The sequence below is a fragment of the Aotus nancymaae genome, unplaced genomic scaffold (genome assembly GCF_030222135.1).
Source record: "Aotus nancymaae isolate 86718 unplaced genomic scaffold, 86718_ANA_hifiasm-v0.15.2.pri h1tg000003l, whole genome shotgun sequence".
Taxonomy (NCBI): Eukaryota; Metazoa; Chordata; class Mammalia; order Primates; family Aotidae; genus Aotus; species Aotus nancymaae.
Genome location: NW_026988414.1, coordinates 10,621,812 through 10,646,974, shown reverse-complemented (window position 1 = coordinate 10,646,974; position 25,163 = coordinate 10,621,812). Strand labels below are relative to the sequence as shown.

The window sequence follows — 25,163 nt, the reverse complement described above, 5'->3', positions numbered from 1 at the left end:
GGAAGAGATTATGAAGGTGTTTCTGGAAGAGATTAGCATTTGGATCAGTGAGACTGAGTAAAGATCTGCTCTCACCAACGTGAGTGGGTATCATCCAATTCATTGTGTGTCTTAGTAGATCAAAAAGGTAGAGAGATGGTGAATTTGCTCCCTCTTTCAGCTGGGGCATCCATCTTCTCCTGCCCTCAGACATTGGTGCTCCAGGTTCTCAGGACTTAATGTTTGAACTGAATTACACCATCAGCTTGCAGATGGCAGAGTATGGGACTTCTCAGTCTCAATAATGTGAGCCAATTCCTGTAATAAATTTTCCCTTTCTTTCTGTGTTATCACTACATACACACACCCCACAGTCATTCTCAGTATTCATGAGGGATTTGTTCCATGACCCCTGTAGATACCAAAATCTGTGGATGTTCAAGTTCCTTAAATAAAATGCATAGTATTTACATGTAACCTACACACACCCTGCTGTATACTTTAAATCATCTCTAGGTTACTTATAATACCTAATAGAATGTAAACACTATGTGAATAGTTGTTATGTTGTATGCTTTAGGGAATAATGGCCAGAAAAAAAAAGTCTACTTATTCAGGATAATTTTTTTTTTTTCTGAGTATTCTTGACCCTTGGTGGGTTGAATCATCAGATTTGGAACCTGTGGATATGGAAGACTGACTGTATATATGTGTCTCCATCCTTTTGGCTTTGTTTCAATGGGGCACCCTACTAATACAGTGCATAGTTCCTGGCCTAGTTTTGAGGCTGTGGTTGCAATGGCAATATACATGTCAGAGCCTATACAGAGCTATTCTGGTCTTCTTCGTTCACTTGACACAACTGAAGCTCCTGCTTGATTCTGCTGATGCTTCCTGCAGGGGTGAGTGCACTTTTGCAGGCCTGGTTCCACAGGTGAAGTGTGGGAGATGCCAGGCCATGGGTCAGTGAGTGCTTCCCTGAACCTGACCTTTGGGATGGCCAGTGCCAGTGGGGCTCTTGCTTGATCCCTACTGGTGTTACCTGAGGGCATGGAAGGTGCTTTTCTGCCCTCCCCAGTACCAGCTTATGGGTGGAGGATGCTGGGCCTATGGGTAGAGGATATTTCTTGGGGTCTGCTCATCAGGTCACTTGGTGCTGATGAGCTTCTTACTGCATCTCTGCTACTGCTGGTGAGGTGGAAAGCATCTACCTGGGTGCCTTCTGCCACTGATGTTGGAGGGGAAGTGAAAGGAAACAGGGGGCATGGGTTACTGTAGGTCAGGAACCAGCATAGCTTGGCTAGATCTTCTGCTTCTGGGTTTTTCAAGAGTCTATAATCAAGATGTTGGCTGCCAGTGGGGTCTCATCTGAAGACGCAACTGGAGGATGGTCTGCTTTCAAGTGCCCTGATGTGGTTGTTAGATGTATTCAGTTCCTTAAGGGTTGTTGGACTAAGAGCCTCAGTTCCTTTCTGGCTGTTGGCTAGAGACTGCCCTCAGTTCCTTGCTGAGGGCCTCCAACATGGCAACTTGCCACATCCAAAGCAGCAAGCAAGCAAGCCAGTAGCAAGACAGAAGTCACAATCTTATGTAACCTAACCGTGAAAGTGACATCTCATCACCTCTGTCATGTTATCTTGGTTGGAAGCAAGTCACTACATTCAATTCACACTCAAGGTTAGGGAGTTGGGGAGGTGAATTACATAAGGACATGAATACCAGAATTAAATCATTAAGGACTGTAGTAGAGTCTGTCTGCAACAGTCATCATCAATATTCTTTATAATTTTAGTGTTTTCATGGTCAATAATACTTATCATTTGTAGAATACTTATTAAACTTCAGTTTTTTCAGTATTTTCTCTCATTAAAGGGGATTAAAATAATAACTAATTGTGACTTTAGAACCTCCAGTTCTTACAAAGTTTCTCTCCTTCCTTCCTCCCTCCATCCCTTCTTCCCCCCCACTTCTTCCCTCCCCTCCTCTCCCCTCCCCTTCTTTATGATAGAGTCTTGCTCTGTCACCCAGGCTGGAATGCATTGGTGTGATCTTGGCTCACTGCAACCTCTGCCTCCCAGGTTTGAGCAGTTCTCCTGCCTCAGCCTCCCAAGTATCTGGAATTACAGGCACAGGCCACCACACCAGGCTAATTTTTGTATTTTTAGTAGAGACAGGGTTTCACCATGTTGGTTAGGTTGGTCTCGAAATTCTGACTTCAAGTGATCTGCCCACCTCAGCCTCCCAAAGTGCTGGGATTAAAGGCACGACCCTTTTTTCTTTTTTTGAGACAGGGTCTTGCTTTGTCACCCAGGCTGGAGTGCAGTGGCATGATCATGATTCACTGCAGCCTCAGTCGCCTGGGCTTAAGAAATCCTACCACTTTAGCCTCCTGAGTAGCTGGGACTACAGGTGCATGCCACCACACCTAGCTTTTTTTTTTTTTTTGGCTTCTGTAGAGATGGAGATCTCACATGTTGCCTCAACTTGTCTCCAACTCCTAGGCTCAAGTGATCCTCTCATCTCAGCCTCCCAAAGTGCTGGGATTACAGGCATGAGCCACCATGCCTAGCCTTCTTATAACTATGCTATGATGCCTCACTAAATTTATGAAAACATAATTAGTATGATTACATATTCTTATAGAGGCAGGTGCTTCCTGTACTGAACCATCATAGCATTTTGGTTATGTCTTCCTTGTGACTTTGAGCACTTCTAAACTTGCAAAAGAAATATTTGTGGATAATCTTCTCTCCCTTGCTAGGCTGTAGGCTCTTTGAGGACAAATTATTATTATTATTATTATTATTTGAGACAAGGTCTCACTCTGTCACTCAGGCTGGAGTGCAGTGGCTTGAGTAAGGCTTACTGCAGCCTTGGCCTCCTGGGCTTAAGCAATCATCTTACCTCAGCCTCCTGAGTAGCTGGGACCACAAGTGCCTGCCACCATGACCAGCTAATTGTTATATTTTTGTAGAGATGGGGTATCACCATGTTGACCAGGCTGGTCTCCAACTCCTGGGTTCAAGTGATCTGCCCACCTCCCAAAATAATATTACAGGCATGAGCCACCACACGCGGCCTGATAAATTATGGCTTTTTTTTATACCTGACTGCACTCAAAAGAGTACATTTACCTTGGAGTTCAGTAAATATCTATTTAAAAAAAACAGTCCCATAGCATTTTTAAAAATATGAACTCAACATCTCTTTGTATCAATAAAAGTAAGATATATAGTTAAGGTATCTCTAGTTGACCTTAGTTCAATCAGGTACTAGACAGATTGAATACTAATTGAGAAGATTAATCACAAGCAATTTATATCCAGACACTGAAAAATGTAGTAAATAGCTGATGAATGAATTGATGAATATTCATTTTTCTTCTTATATAGATCCCTTTGATATAGTCTGTATGCATGTTTTTGTCTGTGCATGAGTGTATGCGTATGTGTGTGTGTCTATATATAGACACACACACGTATATATACACTCATGTTTATACATGTATGTATACATATATAAATATATATATATTTTATATCTGTGTATAAACATATACATATAAACATGTATATATACACACACACACATATATGCTCATATATATACACACACATGTATATATGTTTCTGAGCTAGAGTCTGGGTGTGTTTCTTCATAAAAAGATTTTATGCCTCCAAAGTATTTCCACATTATTTATAATAATATATAATAATATCACATTGCATAAGTAATAAAATTAAATTATCCATTTATTCTTCATTCAGCATAGGTAGAATTAGTTCAAAATTGCAAAGAGAAGCATAATTTATTTTGGAAGATTGTACATTTTTATAAGTTTCTAAAAAGCTAAAAACTTTCATGAATTTTAACTTGAGAAATTGCTGTGATTCCCTTGTTAATCCGTAAACCTAATAGTATAACCATCACCTTTCTGACTGCCATGTTATCTTAACCTTTTTAATTTGTGGAGGGGTTCTAAACTTTGGATCCCAATTATATTCTGGTGATAACAGCTTAGTAGGTTTCTTAACAAAAAAATATTTGTTTAGGTAGCTTTCAAATAGGCTCTTAAGTTTATTTGTGGTATCCTGAACAATTCCTTTCTGATATTCTTTAATGAAGGTTACAACCTCTTGGGGTGTGCCACCAAAAATTGCACTATGGTAGTAGAAATCTCCTTGTCCAAAGGGGATGAAAGCTGCTGAGTTAGGTCTTCTCTCATAAGGGAAATCTTTAGCATTTTTAAAATACCACCATGCATGGAGCTGAGCTACAGATGTGCCCAGGGTTTCTACTCCAAAGTCATTCTCGAAGATCTGGTTTACAGACATAGTGAAGAGACAGTTGACTTCATGCTGGATGTAATCTGTGATATACCCATTTAAGTTCTTCATGTATATGAAATTAAAGTCTTGCCATGCACGATCTTTTACTACAGTAAATATTTTGCATGTTCGAAGGGGACCTAACTCTATTCGAGGTAGCTTGTTGATGCCATCCACCAAGATATAGAAAAGATAACCTTGTAGCCAGTCATAAAGTACTTATTAGCAGATTGTATGAACTCTTTCAGGTACTGATTTCTAAATCTGTGAAACATAAAAAAAAAAAATTATTTTACTAGAAACTAACTGGCCTTACATTCAACACCCTATCCTAAGCATTAGATGGACCATCTAGACAGAAAATCAACAAGAAACATTGGAATTAAACTGCACCATAGGTCAAATTAATCTAACACTTACAGGACATTTTGCCCAACAGCTGCAGAATACACATTCTTTTCATCAGCACATGGAATATTCTCCAGGATTGACTATGCATTAGAACATAAAACAAGTGTCAACAAATTTTTTTAAGTTAAAATCATATAAATATCTTAACTGACCATAATGGAATAAAACTAAATGTCAATAACCAGAGTAACATTCAAAACTATACAAATACATGAAAATTAAGCAGCATGCTCCTGAATGACCAATGGGTAAAAGAAGAAATTAAGAATGAAATTAAACAATTTCTTGGCATGGTGGCTCATGTCTGTAATCCCAGAGCTTTGGGAAGCCACAGTTGAAGGATTGTTTGAGGCCAAAAGTTTGAGACCACCTTGAGCAACATAGTGAGACCTCATCTCTACAATTTTTTTTTAAATAGCTAGGCATGGTGGTATGCATCTGTAGTCCTAGCTACTTGGGAGGCCAAGATGGGAGGATCACTTGGGCCCAGGAGTTTGAGCCTGCAGTAAGCTACGATTGTACCACTGCTCTCCAGTCTGGGCAACAAAAATTTTGTCTCAAAAAAAAAAAATTCTTGAAACAAAAACAGAAACACAACACACCAAAATTTATGGTACAAGCAAAAGCAGTATTAAGAGGCAAGTCTATATCAATAAGTGCCTGCAGCAAAAAACTAGAAAGATTTCAAATAAACAACCTAACACAGCTCAAGGAACTAGAAAACCAAAATTAGTAGAAGGGAAGAAATCATAACAATCAGAGCAAAAATAAGAAAAATTAAAACTTAAAGATAAATGAAACAAAGTTATTTTTTGAAAAGGTAACAAAATTGACAAACCATTAGCTAGACTATGTAAGAAAAATAGAGAGAAGACCAAATAAAATCAGGAAAAAAAAAGAGACATCACAATGGATATCACAAAAGTACAAAGGATTATTAGAGATTCCTATGAAAAATTATAAGACAATAAATTTTAAAGCTAGAGGAAATGGAAAGTTTCCTTAACATGTACCACCACCAAGATTGAACCAAGAAGAAATTAAAAAACCTGAACACACCAATAACAAGGGACAAGATGAATAAACAAAAAACCCGACAAAGAAAAGTCCAGGACCAGATGGCTTCACTGCTGAGTTCTACTAAATCTTTAAAGAAGAATAGTAATTCTCAAATTACACCAAAAATTGAAACTGAGTGAATTCTTCCTAACTCATTCTACAAGGCCAACATAATCCTGATACCAACACCAAACACAGACACACACACACAGACACACACAGAAACACACAAAACGGAAAACTACAGGCCAATATCCCTGATGAACATAGATGGAAAAATCCGCAACAAAATACTGACAAACTGTTCATCATATACAAGTCAATAAACATCATATATCACATTAATAGAATGAATGACAAAAATCATGTAATTATTTCAATAGATCAGTAAAAAACATTTTATAAAATTCAATATCACTTCATAGTAAAAACTCTCAATAAATTATGTATAGAAGGGAAGTATCTCAACACAATAAAGATCATATATGACAAAGCCACAGCTAACCATCTTACTGAATGGGTAAATGCTGGAAGATTTTTGTCTAAGAACTGGAACAAGATTAGGATGCCCATTCTCTCCCACTCTCAACTTAATACTGGAAGTTCTAGACAGAACAATTAGGTAAGAGAAAGAAATCAAGAGTATCCAAACTGGAAAGGAGTAAGTCGAACTGTCCTATTTGCAGACAACATGATTGTATATATAGACAAGCCTAAAGACACCACCAAAAAACTCTTAAAACTGATCAAATGAATTCAGGATACAAAATTGATATACAAAAATCACTGTCATTTCTATTTATGAACAATGAACTACCTGAAAAGGAAATCAAGAAGGCAATCCCATTTACAACAGTTACCAAAAAAATTTAAAATATCTAGGAATAAATTTAACCAAGGAGGTGAAAGACCTCTATAAGGAAAATAGCAAAACATTGGTGAAAGTAGTTGAAGAGGATACAAATGAAAAGCCATTCCTTGCTCATAGATTGGAAGAATTAATATTACTTAAATGACAATACTACCCAAAGCAATCCACACATTCAATGCAATCACTATCAAAATACCTATGACATTCTTCATAGATATAACAAAAATCCTAAAGTTTTTTCTATAATTATGGTTTAAGTTCTGGGGTACATGTGCAGATGGTGCAGGATTGTTACATTGGCATACGCATGCCATGGTGGTTTGCTGCATCCATCCCCCCGTCATCTACATTAGGTGTTTTAGCTAATGTTAGCCCTCCCCAATTCCCTCACCCCCTGCTATTCCTCTCCTAGCCCCCCTAGTTCCCAATAGGTCCTTGTGTGTGATGTTCCCCTCCCTATGTCCATGTTTTCTCATTGTTCAATACTCACTTATGAGTGAGAACATGTGGTGTTTGTTTTTCTGTTCTTGTGTCAGTTTGCTGAGAATGATGGTTTCCAGCTTCATCCATGTCCCTGCAAAGGACGTGAACTCATCCTTTTTTATGGCTGTATAGTATTCCATGGTGTATATGTGCCACATTTTCTTGATCTAGTCTATCGTTGATGAACATTTGGGTTGGTTCCAAGTCTTTGCTATTGTAAACAGTGCTGCAATATGGAACCACAGAAGAACCCAAATAGCCAAAGCAATCCTGAGCAAAAACAGCAAAGCTGGAGGCATCACATTACCTGGCTTTAAAATATACTACAAAGCTGTAATAACCAAAACAGCATGGTACTGGCATAAAAACAGACATAAATCAATGGAACAGAATAGAGATTATGGAAATTAATCCCAAAATTTATGGCCAACTAATTTTTGACAAAGGTTTTGAGAATTTATGTTGGGGAAAGATGCTGGGAAAACTGGATATTCATGTGCAGAAGAATAAAACCAGACCTCCATCTCTTGCCCTATGCAAAAATCAACTCAAAATGGATCAAAGACCTAAATTATGACCCAAAACTCTAAAGCTACTAGAAGAAAACATAGGAGAAATGCTTTGGGATGTTGGTCTGGGAAAAGATTTTATAATTAAGACCTCAAAAATACAGGCAACAGAAGGAAAAATTTTTAAAGTAGGATTGTGTCAAACTAAAAAGCTTCTGCACAGCACAGGAAACAATCAACAGAGTAAAAGGACAACCTACAAAATGGAAGAAAATATTTGCAAACTACTCACCCAACAGGGAATTAATATTCAGAATATACAAGGAAGTCAAACATCTCAACAGCAAAAAATAAATAAAATCTGATTGGAAAATGGGCAAATGATCTGAATAACATTTCTCAAAAGTAGACTTATGAATGACCAACAAATATATGGGGAAAATGCTCACCATCACTAATCATCAAGGAAATGCAAATCAAAACCACAATAAGGTATCATTTCACCCCAGTTAGGATGACTATTAACATAAAGACAAAAAAATAACAAATGCTGGCACAGGATGTGGAGAAAAGGTGACTCTTCGACACTGTTAATGGGAATGAAAAGGAGTACAGCCACTATGGAAAAAAGTGTATGGATTCTAAAAAAAAAAAACCTATAGATAGAATTATTATATAATCCAGCAATCTCTCTACTGGATATTTATGTAAATGAAAATAAATCAGTGTATCAAAGAAACATCTGCACCCCCATGTTTACTGAAGCAATATTCACAATAGCCAAGATATGGAATCAACCTAGGTGTCCAATAACAGATGAATGGATAAAGAAAATGTGATATATACATGATGGACTACAATTCAACCATAAAAAGAACAAAATCTTGTCATTCATGGCAACATAGCTGGAACTGGAGGATATTATATTAAAAGAAATAAGCCAAGAACAGAAAGCTAAACACTGCATGTTCTCACTCATGTGAAAGCTGAAGAGTTTATCTCACGGAAGTAGAAAGTAGCACAGAGGATACTAGAGACTTGGAAGGGTGGGGGAAGAAGGATAGGGAAAGATTTGTTAAAGGATATGAAACTACAGCTAGATAGTAGGAATAAGTTCTATTATTCTATAGCACTATAGGATGACTAGGGTTAACAATAATATATAGTTTCAAATAGCTAGAAGGAGAATATTGAATGTTCCTAACCCAAAGAAATGATAAATGTTTGAGATGATGGATATGCTAACTACCCTGATGTGATCACTATACATTATATGTTTTGAAACATCACTGAGTACCCCCATTAATATGCATAATTATTTGTTCATTAAAAAATAAATTTTTATACCTAACACGGTAGAAGAAAAAATTTTTAATTTTAAAAAAGAGGTAGAAATTATTTAAAGGAACTAAATAGAAATAATTCTGGAGCTGAAAAGTCCAATAAACAAAATAAAAAACTCTCTATAGGGTTTTAGTAGCAGATTTGAGCAGGCAGAGAAAAGAATCAGACACAAACAGAACACTTTACCCAATAACAGAATGCTTGAAAAATTATTTTCAAGCAGACAAGGAACATTTTATAGGGTAGACCATATGTTAGGCTTAACAAAAATTTCAATACGCTTAAAAAGATTAAAAATATACAAAGTGTATTTTTCATCAGCAATAAAATGAAATTCAGAATTGAAAACAGAAAGTTTGGAAAATTCACAATATGTAGAAATTAAACAATACACTCTTAAACAACCAATGGGTTGAGGAAGAAATCACAAGGGAAATTAGAAAATATGTTGACATGAATAAAAATGAACATACAACACACCAAAACTAATGGGATGCAATGAAGAGCAGTGCTCAGTAGAAAAATATTGCTGTAAACACCCATATTAAAAAGGAAGAAAGAACTCATGTCAATAACTTAACTTTCCACTTTAAGGAACTAAGGGGGAAAAGGAGCTAATTAAACCCTAAGCAAACAGAAAGAAGGGAATAATAAAAATGGGAGCAGAGACAACTGAAATAGAGAAAAGGAAAATAATAGAATGAATGAAACAAAAGTTGGTTCTTTGGAAAGATTGACAAAATTGACAAACTTTAGTTAGACTGGCCAAAAAAAAAAAAAGAGAGAGATGATTCAAATTATTAAAATTGGGAAAAGTGGGGACATTACTATAGACCTTACAGAAATAAAAAGGATTTATAAGAGGATAATATGAGCAATTATATTCCAACAAATTAGATAACATAGATGAATGGACAGATTCTTAGAAATACACAAACTTTCAAAACTGACTCCAGAAGAAATAGAAAATCTGAATAGATCTATACAAGTAAAGAGATTGAATTAGTAATAAAAAAAACCTTTCAACAAAGAAAAGCCTAAAACCAGATGTCTTCACTGGTGAATTCTACCAAACATTTAAAGAATAGTTAACATCCATTATTCTCAAAGTCTTTCACAAAATATAAGAGAAGGGAACACTTTCTACTCATTCTTCAAGGCCAATAGTACCCTGATACCAAAGCCAAAAACCAAAGCCACAAAGAAACTAAAGACTGAAATTCCTTACGAATATAGATGCAAAAATCCTCAATAAAATATAGCAAACTGAATCCAGAAGCATATTAAAATCCCACTATGACCAAATAGAATTTATCCCAGAAATGCAAGAGTGGTTGACGACACAAATATCAATCAATGTTTAGATTCATGGAATGAAAAAACCCACATGGTCATCTCAATTAATGCAGAAAATGCATTTGACAAAATCCCATACCCTCTCATGATAAAAATACTCAACAAACTAGGAATAGAAGAAAACTTTCTCAACATGATAAAAGGCATCTACTAAAAACCCATAGCTAACATCATATTCAGTGTTGAATGACTGAGTTTCCCCTTGATATGGTTTGGCTGTGCCCCCACCCAAATCTAATCGTGAATTGTAGTTCCTATAATCCCCACGTGTCATGGAGGGACTTTGTGCAAGGTGATTAGATTATGGGGACAGTTCCCCGATGCTGTTCCCATAATAGTGAGTGAGTTCTCATGAGATCTGATGATTTTATAAGAGGCTTTCCCCTCACCTAGCTCTGTACTTCTCTCTTCTGCTGCATGTAAAGAATGTGTTTGCTTTCCCTTCTGCCATGATTTTAAGTTTCCTGAGGCCTCCCTGGCCACGTGGAACTGTGAGTCAATTAAACCTCTTTTCTCTATAAATTACCCAGTCTCAGACAGTTCTTTTCTTTTTCTTTTTTTTTCTGAGATGGAGTTTCTCTCTTGTTCCCCAGGCTAAAGTGCAATGGTTCAATCTCAGCTCACTGCAACCTCCACCTCCCGGGTTCAAGCGACTCCTGCCTCAGCCTCGTGAGTAGCTGGGATTACAGGCATGTACCACCACGCCCAGCTAATTTTGTATTTTCAGTAGAGACAGGTTTCTCCATGTTGGTCAGGCTGGTCTCGAACTCCTGACCTCAGGTGATCTGCCTGCCTCAGCCTCCCAAAGTGCTGGGATTACAGGTGTGAGCCACTGCACTTAGCCACAGACAGTTCTTTATAGCAGCATGATAACGAACTAACACACTCCCACCAAGCCAAAACCAAGACAAGGATGCTCCCTTTTACCACTTCTATTCAACATTTTACTGGATGTTCTAGCGAGAACAATTAGACGAGAAAAAGAAAAGCATCCAAAGTAAAACTATCTCTACTAGCAGATGACGTGATCTTATATATGGAAAATTCTAACAAATCCACCAAAAAAAAAAATCTATTAGAGCCAACAGATGTTGCAGGAGACAAGATCAACATGCAAAAATCATTTGTGTTTCCATACACTGTTAATGAACAACCTGAAAATGAAATGAAGAAAACAATAGCATCAAAGAAAGGAAATATTTAGGAAAAAATTTAAGCAAGGAGGCACAAGACTTGTACAATGAAAACTAAAAACAAAATTATTGAAAGAAATTAAAGAAATGGAAAGACATCCACATTCATTGAATAGAAAGCTTAATAGTGTTAAGATGGCAACACACCCGAAAGTGATCTACAGGTTTAATGTAATCCCTACCTGTAGTGGGCTGAATAGATTTTTCCCCAAACTCATCTCCAGCTAGGACTTTGGAGTGTTACCTTATTTGGAAATAGGGTCTTTGCCCATTTTAACTGAGGTAAAAAAAGAAGGAATTTCAACCTCTTCCTTCTTTTGTTTCTTCAACCCTAAGAATAGTTTCCGTAGTTGTTACCCTCCCTGATCCCTTAGTTCTCTTTCAGTCTCTCCTTTCCCTAGTTAACAACTTTATACTACTTAACAATTCTCTCTTTATTTTTTTTTTTTTTGGAGGTGGAGTTTTGTTCTTGTCACCCAGCAGGCTGGAGTGCAATTACACGATCTCAACTCACTGCAACCTCTGCCTCCCGGGTTCAAGCGATTCTCCTGCCTCAGCCTCCCAAATAACTGGGATTACAGGCACCTGCCACCACACCTCACTACTTTTTGTATTTTTAGTAGAGACGGGATTTCACCACGTTAGCGAGGCTAGTCTTGAACTCCTGGCCTCAAGTGATCCACCTGCCTTGGCCTTCCAAAGTGGTGGGATTACAGATGTGAGCCACCGTGCCTGGCCGTTAACAATTCTTTATATTAAATTATCTGTTTAAATAATTGGTGTGCTTTCTGTGCCCTGATTGGACTCTGGTAAATGTTACAGTGTTGAGAAGATGAGTCATGAACCATTATTTAGTCATGATCATAACCTGGATGTCTCCTTTTAAAGTTTAATTAGGGAAATTCCTTAAAAACTGTAGCATCAGGGTGAAAGATGGATGGGTGGAAAGAGAAGATAAAAACAGAGAGGCCAGAGGAAGTCTGTTGGACTAATGCAGGAAGTGCACAGACAGCTCACCTGTCTGTCTCCTTTGGGCTTCAGGTCTCATTGGTGAAATGAGAAGACTCAACCAAATAATCTTAAATATACCCTTACACTTTTGGCCTGGCATCTAGGACCTTTGAGTTTATGTAATTTAAGTTTGCACTCATGGAAGATGTAGGTCCAAATGTCCAGCTCCCATGGCTCTTGACCACTGCTTATATCTTGAAACGTTGCAATCAGAGATCTATCAACTCTCCAACAATTGGAATGCCACTAGTAGTACTGTGGCCATCTGTTAACGTATATGGATTAATGTCACATGTGCAAGCTTTGGATTCTTACCTGGGATGAAACCAATCTGATAGCTGTAATCCCGGTTGGTTTTTCTGAGACCTATAAGGAAAAATAATGCAAATAGTCATACTACATCTACTAGAATAGTAGCTATAGTAGATATAGTAGATATGTAGTAGATACAGTAGATAATAGTAGATATAGTAGATATTTTGCACTTTACATCTTATTGCAATATAGCCCAAGACTTGATAGATACTCAATTATCTCAAACTATCTACTATACATAATTGAGTATCTGTCAAGTCATGGGCTATATTATAATAAGACACAAAATGAAAATAAGAGTGAAGCAGTAAGAAAAACAATGATGAACTTTGATGGTGGTGGCACGAAAAAATCATGGTTTCCCACCTCAACTTAAGTCTTTGTGTTGCCCAAAAATCTTTATGTGTTTCCAGAGTTCTCATCCTTATTCTTCTAATTCACACAGAAAATAGTGACCAACAGATGAAATCTTCCTCAACTTTCTGCCACCTTTCCTCCAAATGTAGCTATAGCACTGAACTTTTTTTCTTTTTTCACAATGGAAATATACCCCTACTTTCTTTCTAAGGTTAGCCTTAAATATCCGATTTGTCAGAAGCCTTGATTAGACAGCTCTTCCCAAAGGGTTTCTCCCGGGTCCTCTATTTTATCATGTGACACTCTCTTCTGGCACTTTCCTGTGCTTCACATTTTTACCTACAACTTAGACCTCTCCCATGAACTTACGACTCGAATATCTAACTGTTCTGAAGTTCTCTACTTGCATTTTGCATAGACACTAAAAAATGAGAATGTTTGATGTAAAAGTCATCTTCCCAAAAGTAGCTTTCTTCTTATGGTGCCTTACATTACTGGATCCACCTGGATTGTCAGGTGGAGTCATTCTCTACTCAGAATGCTACCTAACATCAATCCATCACTAACTCCTGCTGGCTTTACCTCCCAAAGCATCTCTCAACTCCATTACCTGGCTCCATTCCCTGCCACCACATGACTTCAAGTCCCTATCATCTCTTGTCTGGGCTGCTGCAGTAGCCTCCTAATTGGTCTTACTGTTCGTATACTTTAAAAGAAGGCTTTGGGCCAGGTGCGGTGCCTTTACACCTGTAATCCCAGTCCTCTGGGAAGGGCCAAGGCAGGAGAGATCACTTGAGCCCAGCAGTTCCAGGTTACAACAAACTGTGATCAAGTCACTGCATTCTAGCCTGGGCGCCAGTGTGAGACCCTATCTCTAAAAACTTAAAAAGAAGACAGACTCTAGAATATGAAAAATCTCAACAGCACACAAATGTGAAGAGAGTAATATAATGAACCCCCATATTCCCCAGAATCAACAAGGTGTTGCCCTCTCTGTCTGTTCTTGCATTGCCCCTTTTTAACCCAATCTCCATATTTCCACTGTGCTTCCAATATCATGTTTCCAAAGCTCCAGTTGTACCATGTCATTATTCTGCTTAACAGTGTTCAATGGGCCAGGTGCAGTGGCTCACGCCTGTAATCCCAGCACTTTGGGAGGCTAAGGTGGGCGGATCACAAAGTCAGGAGTTCAAGACCAGCCTGACCAACATGGAGAAACTTTTTCTCTACTAAAAATACAAAAATTATCCGGGTGTGTTGGTGCATGCCTGTAATTGCAGCTACTCGGGAGGCTGAGGCAGGAGAATCACTTGAACCCGGGAGGTGGAGGTTGCAGTAAGCCAAGATTGTGCCATTGTACTCTAGCCTGGGCAACAAGAGCAAAACTGCATCTTAAAAAAAAAAAAAACTGTTCAGTGGCTTCCTCTTGCCCTGAGTGTCCACATTATATGATCCAATGTTTTGCATGACCTGGCCTTTTACACTGTTCCAGCTCACATCTCCTATCAAGCCCTTACCATGATAATTTTCCACACTCACTGGCCTTTCATTTCCTTAAGCATGCCACTACTTCAGCCAGTAAATTCCTACATAGCCTTCAGATATGACTTTTTTTGGAGATGGAGTCTTGCTCTGTTGCCCAGGCTGAAGTACAGTGTCATTCTCTTGGCTCACTGCAACCTCTTCCTCCTGGGTTCAAATGATTCTCTCACTTCAGCCTCCCAAATAGCTGGGACTACAGGCATGTGCCACCATGCCTGGCTAATGTTTGTACTTTTAGTAGAAATGCAGTTTCACCATGTTGGCTAGGCTTGTCTTGAACTGCTGACCTCAAGTGATCTGCCCACCTCAGCCTTCCAAAGTGCTGGGATTACAGGCGTGAGCCACTGCACCCAGCCCAAAAAAATCTGATTTTAAATATCCCTTCCTAAGGGAAGTTCCCTAATCTCCTAGATGACTATTATTTATTTAATACTTTCCTAATTTAATCCATAGAGCAGACATATGAGGTACTATTATTATTAAAGAAACAGAGGTATAAAGAGATTTTATTATTAATATCTTTTCCAGAGTCACATAGTAAGTGGAAAGACAAGTGGTTTTGACTGAATCCTTCTTCCTCCTTTTTGCTGTATACTCTAAGGGCACCGTGGCTGTAGAGCTAGGGCACCCTTGAAGAGTTGATCCTGGGCTGAGTTAATGAAAGGATTGGGTAGCTATGTTGCTTAATCCTATGTCATGAGACATTCTGTCCTATACCTATAAATAGGAATAACTGCAATGTTAGGAGTATGACTAAGACATGATGTTCTACTCAAATACCCACTACCATTGACAGCTGTGCTTTTGAGTGATGAGTATTGGTATGTTAAGGCTACAGAATCCTGATGCAAGATGAACTAATATTAATAATAGAACTATTGTCAGAATGTATTACATTAAATACATTTGGCAGTCTGGGCATGGTGGCTTAAACTTGTAATCACAACACTTCGGGGAGATAAGGCAGGAGGATGGTTTGAGCCCAGGAGTTTAAGACCAGCCTGGGCAATATAGTGAGACCCTGTCTCTACAAAAAATACAAAAATTAGCCAGGTGTAGTGGTGCATACCTGTAATCCCAGCTACTTAGGAGGCTGAGGTGAGAGGATTGCTTGAGCCTGGAAGGTCGAGGCTGCAGTGAGCTGTGATTGTGCCACTGCATTCCAGCCTGGGTAACAGAGTAAGACCCCGTCTCAAAAAAAAAAAAAAAAAAAAAATATATATATATATATACACACACACACACACACACACGCATGCATGCGCGCGCACACACACATACACATATGCATTTGACAGAAAACATTTTAATCTATTTCTTATCCCAGCCTCTGCTGCAGCAGTTTTTCCTTGAATATTCCCATCTTTGCCTAGGGGTTTCCTGCTGTTTACAGGTTGTTGAACATTACTGTCTCCTGTTTGCCATGGCTGTATATTGGGGAAACATAACTTCTTTTTTTTTTTTTTTTCCCAAGATGGGGTCTCACTCAGTCGCACAGGCTGGAGTGCAATGGTGCAGTCTAGGCTCACTGCAACCTCCACCTCCTGGGTTCAAGCGATTCTCTTGCCTCAGACTTCTGAGTAGCTGGGATTACAGGCATGCACCACCACGCCCAACTAATTTTTTCTATTTTTAGTAAAGACAGGGTTTCTCCATGTTGGCCAGGATGGTCTCGAACTCCTGACCTCGTGATTCACCTGCCTCGGCCTCCCAAAGTGCTGGGATTACAGGTGTGAGCCACTGCACCTGGCCATAACTTCTTAATATATTATTTTCATGCATAACACAGCTCACCCATGGTCCTCACCCATGGTAACCACCCATGGTCATGGTGTTAGTGGGGGTGTTGTAAATTATAGCATCATCAGAGAGACAAGGACCCTGGACACATCAAGCATCAGAAAGAAAAGTTGTTCTTCACTTCACATGTGGGTTCCCATAAGCATAGGAGAAATTGAAGAACATATTATAATATTGTATCTTGCCCAATCTTTGGGAAAGTTTTCCTCTCTGGACACATTCCTATGGGATGATCTTCTAGGTGGTATGTGGTTAATATTAATATGATTTCCTGAGACTCTGTTAGCCAAGTCTTTATTCCTTTATGTTTGCCCAGAGCTTTAAAGGGCCACATGTTACTGGAGGCTGGGTTCTGGCTCCTGGAATATACTTCCTCTAACAAGCTCCCACCCCTCTATCAGAGATGGCACTCTCCAGTCTGCTCTGGCTTAGGTTCCTAGCATTCTGATTTTAAGCAAATTATCTCTAACGTGTTCATAAAATTGCTTTGGTTTACTCTGCCTGCAGCAACCAAGGAACCACAGGTGCTCCATTGCCCTCCCCTCAGTTTACTCCTCAAAGAAGAGGTCACATATTTGAAAATAAAGACTTACCAGCAGTGATACATCCTTTGTAGTTTCTCTGTGCTTAGGATAAATGAAAAGCATCATATTACTCTTAAATGTATATAAAAGGGGTCCACATGTAAGATGACTAGAGCTAGAATCCATCAATCCATTTATTTTATTACCTAATATTACCAAATATTTACTGAACACACACTATGTGCCAGGTATATTGTTGGTTCTAGAGATACAGTAATGAACATAAGAATCATCACAATTAAAGACCTCATATGCTATATCTTAAAAACAACAACATCCACAACTTAATTCTTTGAGACACAGATAAAAAAGAAGCTTACTTAATATAATTAGATCAGTGAAGCTTGCTAATTGTCAACAAAGTCTTTCTACTTGCCTCAAATTTGTGGAGGGCAAATACTATATGTAGTGCCTGAAGTCACCAATGTTAGGACATTAGGGATGTTTCTTTTTTTTTTTTTCTTTTTGAGATGGAGTCTCACTCTGTCTCCCAGGCTGAAGTGCAGTGGCACCACTCACTACAACCTCCACCTCCCAGGTTCAAGCAATTCTCCTACCTCAGCCTCCCCAGTAGCTGGGATTATAGGCATGCACCACCACTCCCAGCTAATTTTTGTACTTTTAGTAGAGACAGGGTTTTGCCATGTTGGCCAGGCTGGTCTCGAACTCCTGACTTCAGGTGATCCTCCCACCTCAGCCTCCCAAAGTGCTGGGATTACAGGCGTAAGCCACTGTGCCCAGCCTATTAGGGATGTTTCTTAAAGGAGATGTCACCTATTTCAAAATGGCAGTTTCTCTCTAACATTTACTGACATTGCATTGCCACAGTCACTGGTAGCTTATTCTCTTCACACATGGGGGCCCACATAAATTATCTTTAGCCTTGATCTCAGTAGGAACAAAAGCTTTAGATGCTGAAGGCTTTGTTTATGCTAATATATTTTGATGTCACTTGGATATATTTGGGTTGATACATTTGGATGCTGATTTATTCAAGGGTTTAACTTGCCACCTTTTTGATATACCAGGTCCTTACCAAACATCAGAAAAAAATTAAGTTTTTGTAATTACCTGAAATAATACTCTGTATACAAGGCCCATAAAGACAATATAATCAATAACAATAGAATTATTTTTCTTTTGTATTTCATTCTTTCCTGGGAGAAAAAAGAAACAGATGAAGGAAGATTAAATGAAGTACAGTGTATACAGTGTAAGCTGTGGTAAGGCCTGCCTCTTTGTGACTTCAGCTAGATGACTTAATAGATACTGACTAGCAATTAAGGCACTACTATTTCTTGGATATCTGTCTATAAGAAAATAGAGTTGAGTCAGTGGAGACACTTGGTTTTGAGCTTGCTGTAGAAAGTTTTAGGGTATTACTGGCCTTAGCTGGCCTTAATGCAAACGATCTCATAACTTTCATTTGTCTTTTCTAAATTACAGAGGCCTTTACCTACAGAAAAGAAACGTAAAAATGCCACTTCCCAGCCTAACTCACTGGGGTGGGGGCGAGGGGAGGTATCAGTGAAAAGAGGTGTTTATGAAGATACTTACCTGGACTCTAAAGAGTTAGTTGTATACTCATAAAGGAAGTTGTTTGTTATTTTTAGTTACATGATATTAGGAGGTTGATCCTTCCAAGAAAGGTGATAAGACTGACAGAAAGGTAAAACATGTGGCCCATCTCAAAAGCATGTGAATATAAAATTGATTCACAGCACTGGCTGGAGGCTCAATTGTAATTTTCAGGTTATCTGTGCACTGACCTTGGACTTTTTGCCATCAAGTTTACAAAACTCCTTATTTAATCTACGCAATATGAAATTGTCTATGTGCAGAAAAGGAACTGGCTGTGTCTCAATTTAGTTAAAATCAAGGATAATCTCTTACCTTTTATTTTCCTAAGGTCACGTAGGACTTTTATATAGATTATTGGAGACTCTTAACGTTTATGGTAGAGTAGTTTGAGAATACATGTGAAGAATCTTAGGAGGGCTGACACTTTTCGGGCAGGACAATTTGAGACCCTTGAAAAATCATGAATCAGATATCCTGTCTTGATTCTATGTCTCTACAGTTTCTGTGGTTATTTTTTGTCTTCTCTGATGATGTCATCAGATTCTCTTTTGATGATAAAATAACTAGATGCAATAATAAGAATTCATGTGTCAGTAGCTGCTCTTTATCATTATCAAGAGACTGGATTTTTGTTCCATTAAAAAAAAAAAAAAAAGGTTCAGGTTGGGTGCAGTGGCTCATGCCTGTAATCCCAGCACTTTGGGAGGCCAAGGCAGGTGGATCATTTAAGGCCGGGAATTCAAGACCAGCCTGGCCAATGTGGTGAAACCCTGTCTCTACTAAAGATATAAACAGGCGCACACCTGTAGTCCCAGTTACTCAGGAGGGTGAGGCATGAGAATTGCTTGAACCCAGGAGGCAGAGGTTGTAGTGAGCTGAGATCATGCCACTGCACTACAGCCTGAGTGACAGATTGAGATTCTGTCTCAAAAATTAAAAATACAATTAAAATAAAAGGTTATTTAAGCATCTTTTGTTTTGGGGGTGTTTTAAAAAATGTATACTAAATGTTTAATTAAGGTACAATTTACATGAAGTAATTGTACATTTCTTTGAGTTTGTTATACATATATACATGTTAAGGTATACATATATACATGTTCTGTACCTTAACTAAGGTTAAGGTACAGAACATTGTCATGATCCCATTCCTTATGCCCCTTTAAGTCAATACTCTCTTCCACCTAGGAAACCAATATAACCCAAATGTTGGAAGTGATAAATGAGGACTTTAAAGCAGTTATTATGAAAACATTTAAGGACTTTATGGAAAATTTTATCAAAATGAATGAACAGATAGGAATTCTCAGCAAATCAATGGAAGCTATAAAAACAGTGAACATTCTAGAACTCTAAAAGTATTACATTTGAAATAAAACTATTATTGAATGGATTTAAATATTGAATCCTGCAGAATAAAGTCAGATAAATGAAAGATATAATATTGATTTATCTTTCATATCTTTTTCACATCCCATGTGAAAAAGAGACGAAAATAATTAATAAAATAAATAAAGCTGCAGTGACCTATGAGACAATATCAAGCTGTCTAACATGCATGTGATTGGATTTCCAGAAGTAGAGACAAGAGAAAATGGAGCAGAAATAAAATTTAAAGAAATTACAGCCATAAACTTTCCAAATTTGATTTAAAATAAAATTATAAACTTACAGATTCAAGAAGTTTAGCAAATCCCCCAAAAATAAAAATACAAGGGAAACTACACCTAGGAAATCACAGGGCAAGTTGCTGTATTTTGTGCCAGTGGTTCTCAAACTTTGCTGCATACTATTATAGAATCACCCTGGAAGCTGGTAAAAATCCCAGTGTCCAGGCTTCACCCCATGCTGATTGACTTGGAATCTCTGGGTGGGACCCCAGGCATCAATATTAGCTCTACAGGTAATTCCAAGATACAGCCCAGTTTGAGAACCAGTGTTTCATGCCCCCTATTTCTATGAAAGAGGCATTAACTCCTGCAGGTGTCTGAGTTTTGGAGGCAATGTCCCACACATGTGGGTGTCCAGCTGCTTGCCATTTACTTGATAAACTTAAAAGAAGTGAGCTTTCAGTGGGACCCTGGATAAGTGAAAGTGCTTTACCTGGTCCAGGCTGTAGACAGGTTACCCTGCCACAGCCCTTACAACCAGTCATATGTTACATAGTTCAATGGGTCTGAAGTAGACTGGAATGGCAGTTGAAGAATGGGTCTGAAGTAGACTGGAATGGCGGTTGAAGAATGGGTCTGAAGTAGACTGGAATGGCGGTTGAAGAATGGGTCTGAAGTAGACTGGAATGGCAGTTGAAGAATGTGGCTAGCTTTAATTGGAAACTTACAGCACAGACCCACTGAATTCCAGAGAAAGGAACCATCATTTTCCTCTTTTAAGTAGGAGTTACTACAATTTTCCCTTCTATTTCTTCCTTGTCTGTCACTGTAGTGTGTTTGGATATGAACTAAACTTACCCTTTATGTCACAGATTGCAGAACAGTCAGACAAACTGTCTAAAGGATTAAAGGAGAAATGATTATTATCTGGAGAAGTAGACTGAGTAGCAGCCTGGCCTCTGGCATAAGCGGTGGATTCAGTGGTCTATTAGGAGAGGGGACTATGCTGGAGTAGTATATAACATTTTTGGATCAGGGTAAGGGAATATTTTAGATGTATGGGAGGAAGTAATTGACAGCCAGATAGCCATAAGTGGAAAGTGGTAGATACTTTTAGAGGGTAGATATCCAGCTCACAATAATATGTGCTTCTCTGAGAGCTGCCCATAGTGTAATCATTCTCCAGTAAACATACTCCAGGGCACAGCTGCTGGGAGCAGAAGTGGTGTTGTGACTTTGGGGTTTTCTTTCCTGGGAATTTAGAATTTTGAAGGAAGAAACTGAGACTGGAGACAGTTGGAACTGATTTGTATTAATGGCAGACCTCTAGGGAGAGTCCACAATTTTCAGTTGTCAAGGTCCCTAAGCTTTCCTGGTTCTTACTCATAGACTGGTTGCAGTAATATACTGGTAAATTTTTAACACCTGACACTTTAAAAAACAAAGAAGGAAATAAAGGAAAGGAAAAAGAGCTCTGGTGGTGTTTGATGACTCCTATGGTGTAAATACTCCCACCACAGCCTATTTCAAGCGATCACAGTGATGTCACTGAACAGGGAGTTGGGAAGTATTGATTATAATAGGCTCTCACAAGCCAGTCTGAGCTGGCTTCAGCACACTACTGCTTGCCTATCAATGCTCCCTGTATTCACAGAATTCTCCAGTAGCCTCCCAATAAACTCCTTTTGGGATTTAGACAGATAAGGCTTACTTTAATTGTTAAACTCATTTAGTTTAATAAGGCTGTTTTGTTATAGCCATATCTTTTAAATATTAATTGCCATTTTCATTTGTATGCAAAATTAATATCTATGTCTACAAATATGCAGAGTCTTCACTAGCTCTGGAAGAGGATATTTTTAATCACTGCAGTCTCTTAGGAAAACAGGGTTGTCTTTGGAAATTTCTGCCCTCTGGTGTCCAGTAAAGAGAACTACTTTTGTGTTCTCTAAAGCTGTGAATGAGTTAGAGGCTCTTGATGCCCGATCAGGGGACTATTCCCAGGGTAGAGATGGGCGAGTGTAATACATATTGGTTCCTAATGTTTGTTTATTAATGAAGTCCAAGAAAATTTTACATTTGAGTTTCTCAACCTCGGTACTAATGACACATTGAGCTAGATAATTCTTTGTTATAGGATGGTTTTTTGGTTTTGTTTTGTTTTTCGAGACAGTCTTGCTCTGTAATTTGGGCTGGATTGAGTGCAGTGGCACTCAGCTCACTGCATCCCCCACCTCCTGGGTTCAAGCGATTCTTCTGCCTCAGCCTCCCAAGTAGCTGGGATTACAGGTGCCCACCACCACATCTGGCTAATTTTTGTATTTTCAGTACAGAGTGTCACCATGATGGCCAGGCTGGTCTTGAACTTCTGACCTCAAGTGATCTACCTGCCTCGGCCTCCCAAAGTGTTGTAATTACAGGTAAGAGCCACTGCACTTGGCTGGTTTTGTTTTGTTCTGTTTTTAAGACAGGCCTCAATTTGTTGTCCAGGCTGGAGAGCAGTGGTACAGTCATAGCTCACTGTAGCCTTGAACCCTGGGTTCAGGTGATCCTCTCACCTCAGCCTCCTCCCAGTGTACCTGGGACTAGCGGCACACTCTACCATGCCTGACTAATTTCTTTGTTTAATTCTGTGTAGAAACGGGGCTTCACTATGTTGCCCAGGATGTTTAGCAACATTCCTGGCCTCTACCCACTATGCAGATAGCACCCACCCCTCCACCAACTGTGACAACCAAAAATACCTCCAGACATTGCCACTGCCAAATGTCCTGTGGGATGGGAGAGGCGAGCGATTCCCAGGCTGAGAACCACTGCTCTAGGCTGATGAAGCAAATTTATTCTACACATTGCTGACCTTGAAGTAGCACTGAACACACCAGCTTATGGCACGAAGTTGGAGCTTAAGCCTACAGCCCAAGCTGCAACTCCTGAGTTTCCATACTCCTGAGTTCCCATACTGTGTATTACAGGAGGAAAAGTTTCAGGTGTTAAATATCCAAACACTTGCTTTTTAATAGGACACATAGTTAATAATAAAAAATGTAAAACTTTCAAACTAAAGCAAAGCATTTCTTGTAAGGCACGATTGGAATGGACGTTGGTGCATTCATTCATTTGTTCAGTAAATATTTGTTAAGGAGTGCTTCCGAGATAGGTGATGCAGTAGGTGCTAGAGCTGATGCAATGGCAGACTATGGCCCTGCCTTTAAGAAACTAATAATCCTAGAGGGGTTCAGTGGAGATATTATCAGTTATAAATAAGAGAGGGTCCAATTCCAGCTGACTTAAACAATCATGGGACTTTATTGGCCCATACATTTGAAGAGCCCACAGACGGTGCAGAGCTTAGGTAAGGCTGGATCCAATGGCTCAAGGTTATCACCAGGGCCTGGGTTTCCTTCAGTGTCTCTGTTTTTCCTTTCCTATTGTCAATTTCATCCTAAAGTGGACTTCCTTTATCCAGCAGCCTCCAGTATTACATGCGTCCTAATTTCTAGTAGGAGACCTAAAATTAACTTTGTTTGGACTACTTTAAGTTACCTACCCACCCTCTAATCAATCATTGTCACCAGAGGAATGGAAAGTGCTGATTGATTGATTGATTGATTTAGCTAAGAGTACTTGCTTCAAGCATGGCACCAGTTTCCATAGAAATCACATAAATTCCCTAAAGGAGATCAGGGATTGCTGGGAAGGGAGAGAGAGCACCAGAAATGCTGGGTGAATATGGGGTGGTCAGCCAGCTCTTTTCACACAGGCTCTGCCAGGTGATTTCATCTGGTCCCAAAGCCTTAGTACCATTCCTGTGGGTTTCCATGAAAGTCTTATTGCAGCACTCTGGGCTTTACACTAGCTGCTTTCCCCTCTGAAACCTCATTCCATCCACTCTTCACAGTGACCCCTTCTCTCCTGTCAAAGCTCAGTTCAGAGTCAGATTCTCTGAGGCTTCTTCTACCTCCCTGAGCCATACTTCTTTCATACTCCCTTAGCCCTGGTACTACCTATGCCTCATACCTGGTGAGGTTTCATGTTCCCGCTTCTCCAATTTTAGACTTACATTCTGCCTTTGAAGAATTTGGGGTCTCCTAAATCCCCTCTCTTTAATGTCTAACAAAGGCATTGAGAGCTTTGGTGGCGATTCCTTTGGTATCCCCAATTTCAACAATAAGATGGTTAAAATGTGTGTGGTGGCCAGGTGTGGTGGCTTACACCTGTAATCCCAGCACTTTGGGAGGCCGAGGTGGGCAGATCACGAGATCAGGAGATCAAGACCATCCCGGCCAACGTGGTGAAACTCTGTCTCTACTAAAAATACAAAAATTAGCTGGGCGTGGTGGCGCACACTTGTAGTCCCAGCTATTTGGGAGGCTGAGGCAGGAGAATTACTTGAACCTGGGAGGTGGAGGTTGCAGTGAGCCAAAATTGCACCACTGCACTCCAGCCTGGAGACAGAGCGAGACTCCATCTCAAAAAGAAAGAAAGAAAAGAAAAGAAAACAAAAGGAAGGAAGGAAGGAAGGCAGGCAGCAAGGAAGGAAGGAAAGAAAGAAAGAAAGAAGGAAAGAAAGAAAAAGGAACAAAAAAAGAAAGAGGGAAAGAAAAAGTGTGTGTGTAAAACAGAGTGAGCAAGAAGTCTGGAGCTGTGGAAACAGCGCAGGATTTATAGTCAAGACAGTCTATAGGCAGACAGTCCTGGGTTTAAGTCCTGGATCTGCACCCTTTCAGATATCAGACATTCACCAATGGATCCCTATTTGACTCTTTTCTTTCCTTAAAAAGTTTGTGTAGTGTGTTACACATTCACTTTCTATGACTTTTCACGCTTGTG

At 39.1% G+C, this 25,163-nt stretch overlaps 1 protein-coding gene across 1 annotated transcript; it reads right to left on the bottom strand.

Moving 5' to 3' along the window:
* Positions 1-3,717: 3,717 nt before the first annotated feature.
* LOC110568965 (N-acetyllactosaminide alpha-1,3-galactosyltransferase-like 1) lies at positions 3,718-24,365 on the bottom strand. The gene is given in 5 exon segments (XM_064376627.1): positions 3,718-4,496; positions 4,499-4,571; positions 4,728-4,798; positions 12,860-12,910; positions 24,351-24,365. Coding segments are annotated over 5 exon segments (801 nt in total). The 3' UTR covers positions 3,718-3,905.
* Between the last annotated feature and the right edge of the window lie 798 nt (positions 24,366-25,163).